The sequence below is a fragment of the Zonotrichia albicollis genome, chromosome 19 (genome assembly GCF_047830755.1).
Source record: "Zonotrichia albicollis isolate bZonAlb1 chromosome 19, bZonAlb1.hap1, whole genome shotgun sequence".
In the NCBI taxonomy this organism is placed as follows: Eukaryota; Metazoa; Chordata; class Aves; order Passeriformes; family Passerellidae; genus Zonotrichia; species Zonotrichia albicollis.
The window spans coordinates 2,393,037-2,399,209 of record NC_133837.1 but is presented as its reverse complement, the minus strand read 5'-3'; the positions used below and the strand labels follow the sequence as shown (position 1 = coordinate 2,399,209).

Genomic DNA, 6,173 nt, shown 5'->3' with positions numbered 1-6,173 from the left:
CAGGATGAGTCAGGAGCTGATTTTCCAGAGCAGGAGCAGCTCCTGGTGGCACTGCCAGTGTCTGTGAGGCCTCTGGGACTCCGAGAGCCACGCAGGGCTCACTCCCTTCTGCTTTTCTCTCCTCTGCTGCTGAGTATCGGGCTCACAGAAGAGCAGGGAAGATCAGCAGGAAATGAAGAGATGCTTTAAATATTTGCTATTTCTTTAGTCTGCAATTTCTGCAGGTTCTCTCATCCTCTCCTGTCCCTGCCCGCCCTGCTGCTGCCTCGCTGGCAGGGCAGGCTCTCACAGAGCTCGGCCACGCTCCTTCATGTCCTCCGTGAAGTCCTGGAGGTCGTGGATGAACTGCCGGATCTGGGGTGGGAGAGGGACAGGGCAGGGTCAGGCAGCAGTGGGGGCAGGAGGCAGAGGGAGCCTGTCCCTCCTGCAGGGCAGATGATGTCCCTGAGCTAAGTGACAGAACAGGAAAGCACTAGAGTGTGCCTCTGTGGGGGAATGGAACCAAATCTTGGCCATGGCTGGACCTGCATCACTGGACCCCTGAACGCATGTACCTTCAAATCCTTGCATCCCTGAACCCCTGCACCCCTGAACCCTGTATCCCCACATCCCCACATTCCTGCATCCCTGCACCCCTGTATCCCCATATCCCTGCATTCCTGCATCCCCTGTCCCTGCACCCCCATATCCCCACATCCCTGCACCCATGAACCCTTGCACCCCAGCATCCCCATATCCCTGTATCCCCACAACCCTGCATTCCTGCATCCCCTATACCTGCATCCCCACATCCCTGCACCCCCATATCCCTGCACCCCTATCCACACCTGGTCCCCACTCCCCTGCTCAGAGTGACAGGTTTGCCTGCTGTCCCCACCATTCCTGCCAGGGTCCCCAGGGGAGGAGGGGACTGTGCTGGGCCAGGGGGCTCCCCTTGCCCTGGGGGAGCCATTCCTGCTGTGTGTCCTGGCCAGGATGAGGCTGTGCTGGGGCTGTGCTGGGGCTGTGCTGAGCTGTGCTGGGCTGTCCCCGGGCTGTGCTGGGCTGGGCTGGGCTGTGCCTGGGCTGTGCTGGGCTGTGCTGGGGCTGTGCCTGGGCTGTACCCGGGGCTGTCCCTGGGACTGCGCTGTGCTGGGGCTGTGCTGGGGCTGTGCCTGGGCTGTACCCGGGGCTGTGCCTGGGCTGTACCCGGGGCTGTCCCTGGGACTGCGCTGTGCTGGGGCTGTGCTGGGGCTGTGCCTGGGCTGTACCCGGGGCTGTGCCTGGGCTGTACCCGGGGCTGTCCCTGGGACTGCGCTGTGCTGGGGCTGTGCTGGGGCTGTGCTGTGCTGGGCTGTGCTGGGGCTGTGCCTGGGCTGTACCCGGGGCTGTCCCTGAGGCTGTGCTGGGGTCAGCGCTGGGGCTGTCCCTGGGGCTGTGCCTGGGCTGTACCCGGGGCTGTCCCTGGGTCCCACGTTACCATATCCAGCTGCCGGTGGCTGTCCCCAGCTGCCACCCTGCCCTGCGGCTGCAGCCGGGTGCTGGCGGTGTGGAACAGGCCGTGGATGGCCATGGTGAGGGACCTCAGCTCTACGGCCTTCCTGGCTTGCCTGTCCTGCACCTTGGCCCAGCGCTCCTCCTGGGGACACGAGACATGTCCCAGCAGGGCAGCCTCAGCCCCAGGACCCCTCTGGGGACCCCAAATTCAGCCTCATCTGGGCTGGGAAGGACCTGGTGGGCTGGGGCTGGTGCAGCCCGGTGTGCTGGGAGCAGAGCAGAGCCAGGAGCCAGCCTGGCTGTGCTGCCCACCCTGCAGTGCCCACCCTGGCACGCCCTCCCTGCCAGCCCTTCAGCGCTGCCACTGTCACCTCCCTTGGTGACAAACCTGCCCTCACCCGGGCTGTCATGCTCCTCCTGCAGCCATGGGATGGGATGGGATGGGATGGGATGGGATGGGATGGGATGGGATGGGATGGGATGGGATGGGATGGGATGGGATGGGATGGGATGGGATAGGGTGGGATGGAATGGGATCCATGGGATGGGATGGGATCCATGGGATGGGGATGGGATCCATGGGATAGGATGGGATGGATGGGATCCATGGGATGGGATCCATGGGATGGGATGGGATGGGATGGGATGGGATGGGATGGGATGGGATGGGATGGGATGGGATGGGGATGGGATCCATGGGATGGGATCCATGGGATGGGATGGGATGGGGATGGGGATGGGATCCATGGGATGGGATGGGGCACCTCCTCCCACCCCAAACTGCTGCTGGCCCTGCCACGAGCCCCTGGCTGCAGGAGGAGCTAGCCCTGTCCCCCCAGCCCCCCCTGGGCACCCATCAGCTCCTTACCCACTGCTGGATGTCACTCTGAGCCTGGTCAAAGGATTCCTTGAGCTGCACCAGGTCGTTCCTGCACTGGAGCATCTCAGCCTCCTTCTCTGCCCTGAGCTGCTGCTGCAGGCCCTTGCCCTGCTCCATCAGCTGCCGGTGCCACCACTGGGACTGCAGCAGGTCCTTGCGGGTCCTCAGCAGCGCCTTGTAGTAGCTGATGATGTCATCAATGTCACGGAACTGCAGCACAGGTCCTGGGGTCAGGGACACCCTGCCTGGGGTCAGTGACACCCTGCCCTGCCCTGCTTAGGATCAGTGACATCCTGTCCAGCCATCCCTGGGGTCAGGGACACCCTGCCTGGGATCAGGAACACCCTGCCCTACCTTCACCTGTCCTGGTTCTCCTCTCCTGACCCTGCTCCCTGTGACCCACCTTGATTTCCAGGGAGCCCCTCCCAACCCACCTGGAGTCTCTGGGTTTGGTCAGGGGTTGATTTCCCTGGCCTTGCCTCCTCCCTCTGGCTCAAACCCTGAGCCACATCCAAGCTCACCTGTGAATTCTCTACCACATCCTCCAGGTACCTCTTGAATGGAGAGTACATCAGCAATTTTTTGGAGAGTTTCTCGTGCTTTTTTCTCAGGTCATCCAGTTCCCTCCTTGCCCTCAGGAGCTCACTCTCCTTTTTTGAATTCTCCACTTTTTCTTGTTTGGCTTTCTTCAGAGCCTGTGTTCTCAGCCTTTCATTCTCCTGGGGATCAGCACCCACAGCCAGAGGGGGAGGGAGGCACAGGATGGAGGAGCTGGGTCACTCAGGAGAGCCTCCAGGGAGGAGAGGCCAGCACTGGGGACCACTCCCCTCCCTGTCCCTGTGCCACCCCCCTAGGACTGTCCCTGTGCCACCCCCCTGGCACTGTCCCTGTGTCACCCCCCTCCCTGTCCCTTTGGCCTGGGGCAGCACCTGGGCCGGGCTGTGCCTTCCAGACAATCCCTCTCCCACCAGGGCACAAATCCCTGCTCCCCACAGCTCAGGGGAGCCTTGGCCTTGACGGGGAGTGCTGAGCCAAGGCTCCTCCCAGGGGAGAGGAGTCAGTGAGCAGGGGCAGTGTGCCAGCTGTGCCAGGTGTGCCAGTAGTATCAGGTGTGCCAGGTGTGCTACATATTCCACGTATTCCAGGTGTGCCAGGTGTATCAGGTGTGCTACATGTTCCAGGTGTATGAAGTGTGCCAGGAGCATGAGGTATGCCAGGTGTGCCAGGTGGATCAGGTGTGCCAGGAGTGTCAGGTGTGCCAGGTGTGCCACCTGTACCTTCACAGTGGCCCCAGATGTCACCACGTGGGCTTTCAGCTGGGCCCTCCTGGCATGCAGGTCCCTCCACTGCTCAGCGAGGGTCTTCATCCTCTCTGCGAAGGCCTGGCAGCACCAGAGCTGGGGTGACAAGGCTGCCACAGCCAGAGCCACTCCCCGCCTGCCCTGCCACCCTGCAAAGCCCCCCAGGCACGTCCTAGCCTCCTCACCTCCTCTGTCTCCTCCACAACCTTCTCCATCTGCCGCACCTCCTTCATCTTCTTCAGCACGCAGATGAAGGAGTTGGTGGAGTCCTCCTCGGCTGCCTGCAGCTCCCTGCCACACATGTCCCCAGCTCACACGGCACCCTGGCAGGCTGCTCCGGAGCTGGGCAGTGTCCTGGGGGCAGGCAGGACCCCAGCCCCACCTCGGAACCCCCAGCCCTCCCTGCAGGGACCCCCAGAACAGCCGGGGCAAGGCAGGAGGTAACAGGGCAGGGACAGGAGCAGGTGAGGGATGGGAGCAGGGAAAGGAGAGGTGCAGGTAAGGGACAGGAACAGGTAAGGGGCAGGAGCAGGTGAGGGATAGGAGCGGGGCAGGGATGCGAGCTTGGCACGGCAGGGAAGGGATGGAGCTTGGCAAGGCAGGGAAGGAGCCATGGAGACATGGGGGGAGGCTGGAGGAGCCCTGACCTGAGCAGGGACAGGAGCCTGTCCTTGTACTGCCCCCGGTAATAGGTCAGGTCCTCGTGGGCCATGGCTGCGGCCACTGTACGTCCTGGTCCTGCTGCAGGTCCTGCTCCTGGCCCGGCCTTGGGGCAGCCCGGGGGCTGCTGTGCACTGCTCGGGCCCTGGGGCTGCTCCAGTGCACCAGGACAAGCCCTGTGGCTACTCAGTCCCAGAGAGAGCCACTGGGTCTCCTGCAACCATTGTGAGAGCTCCAGTGCTACTCCAGGCACTGTGACAGCTTCAGGGGCACCTGCACCCTTTGTGACAGCTCCAGTAACACTTGCACCTTTTGTGACAGCTCCAGGGGCTCCTCTGCCTATTGTGACAGCTCCTGTGAATCAGGGGGACTGACCACTGTATCCAGGACCTGGAATTTTTTCATTCCCTTCTCTTCTTCCCTCATCTTTTCTGCTTCTTCCTCTGCCCAGATTTGGCCCTTGTGCCCTGTGCTGCTCCGGGGATCTCTCAGGGTCCTGGCAGCCCCTGTCCCAGAGCCCCAGCCCCTTTCCCAAAGCCCAGCTGGAGCCCAGGGAGGGCTGAGCACTGCCCTGCCCTGCTGAGCACTGGGGGATCACTGGGGGGACACCGGGGACACAGGGGCTCCGGGTCCCGCTGGCACCGAAGGGCTCCGAGCCCAGCCCGGCCCGGCCGGGGCTCCCGCAGCAATCCCGGGCTCCCGCAGCAATCCGGGCAGCTGGGGACATCTCCTGGCCGTGCGATGGAGCAGCGCTGCTGGAAAATCGCCCGAGCAGAGCCCGCAGCTCCTCTGCCCGGCCGCGGCAGCGCGGGCACTGCGCTCCGGCTTGTCTGAAAGAAAAATAGGAAAAAATCCCTTTTTGCTAAAAGTGACTAAACCGCATTTGTTTTAAATCACAACATCTCCCTTAACCACCCCGAGCACCGAAGCAGAGCCTGCCTGCTGCTCCTGGGCACATTTCATTTCATATTTCATTTCATTTCATTTCATTTCATTTCATTTCATTTCATTTCATTTCATTTCATTTCATTTCATTTCATTTCAAGTCTGACTTTCCTCTTGACCCCCTCAAAACACAGCCCACACTCAGATTTCCAGGTGATTAGCCCTTCTGTCAAACACCAGGCTCTTCTTTCTTTCCACCCCTCTCCCTGTTTCTGTGCAAGATTCCCTACAAATGTGAGCAGCACCCAGAGAGTCCCCATTGCTGGCTGCTCTCCCTGCCCTGCCTTGGGAATGCAGTGACACCCTGGGGTTTCTGCCCCACTGCAGCCCCTGCTCCAACAGCCTGCACAGACCCTCCCAAGGAGAAACAGCGGCAGAAGCCACTGAAATTGTAATTAAATCCCCACTAAAGGAAATGGAGCTGGCCCTGCTCGAGGGGGGCACGCAAACAGCCCAACCCTGCCCTGGGCATTCCAGGGGCTCCTTAATTAGGGCTGGAGGGGCAGGAATGCTGTCCCCAGGCAGGGAGAGTCCTGCAGCAGTTGTCACTTGGGATCAGCCCCGGGAGCATTAAAGCCCAGCCCTGCAGCCCAAACAGCTTCAGAGCAGCTTTCACAGGATGTGGAGCTCCCTGAGTGCTGAGCACAGTAAAGGAGCTTAATTCCAGGGCAAAGCTCCAGCCCCAGGCCTGGCCAGCAAACATGTGATCAGTGGTGCAGGAAGGTTAATGAAAGGAAGGGCTGCTGGCAAGAGCAGGGCCTGGGCACCGTGGGCTGTCACATCAGGCCTGGATTAGATGTGGAAAAGCAGCACCAGCCAGGCAAGTGTCAGCGCTCAGCCCCATCAAACCCCAGGTGCTGATTGTTCTAATGCAGGGCAAAGCTGAGTGTCAGCCCCAGGCACATTCCAGG

General features: G+C 61.5%; 1 protein-coding gene across 1 annotated transcript; it reads right to left on the bottom strand.

The window, feature by feature from the left end:
- Positions 1–285: 285 nt before the first annotated feature.
- On the bottom strand, positions 286–4,369 carry CCDC42 (coiled-coil domain containing 42). Its single transcript, XM_074555352.1, has 7 exons — positions 4,305–4,369; positions 3,843–3,948; positions 3,634–3,753; positions 2,878–3,075; positions 2,345–2,566; positions 1,460–1,618; positions 286–354 (listed from the first exon to the last, which is right to left on the bottom strand). Exons 1-7 carry the CDS (start codon positions 4,367–4,369, stop codon positions 286–288), a joined length of 939 nt encoding a protein of 312 aa, XP_074411453.1.
- Positions 4,370–6,173: the final 1,804 nt, after the last annotated feature.

Coding starts and splice junctions, on each gene's coding strand:
- CCDC42 (XM_074555352.1), bottom strand. CDS start 4,369: ATGGCCCACGAGGACCTGACCTATTACCGGGGGCAGTACAAGGACAGG. Junction 3,076..3,633: donor CATCTGGGGCCACTGTGAAG/GTACAGGTGGCA, acceptor GCTGATCCCCAG/GAGAATGAAAGGCTGAGAAC. Junction 1,619..2,344: donor AGAGTGACATCCAGCAGTGG/GTAAGGAGCTGA, acceptor TCGTGTCCCCAG/GAGGAGCGCTGGGCCAAGGT.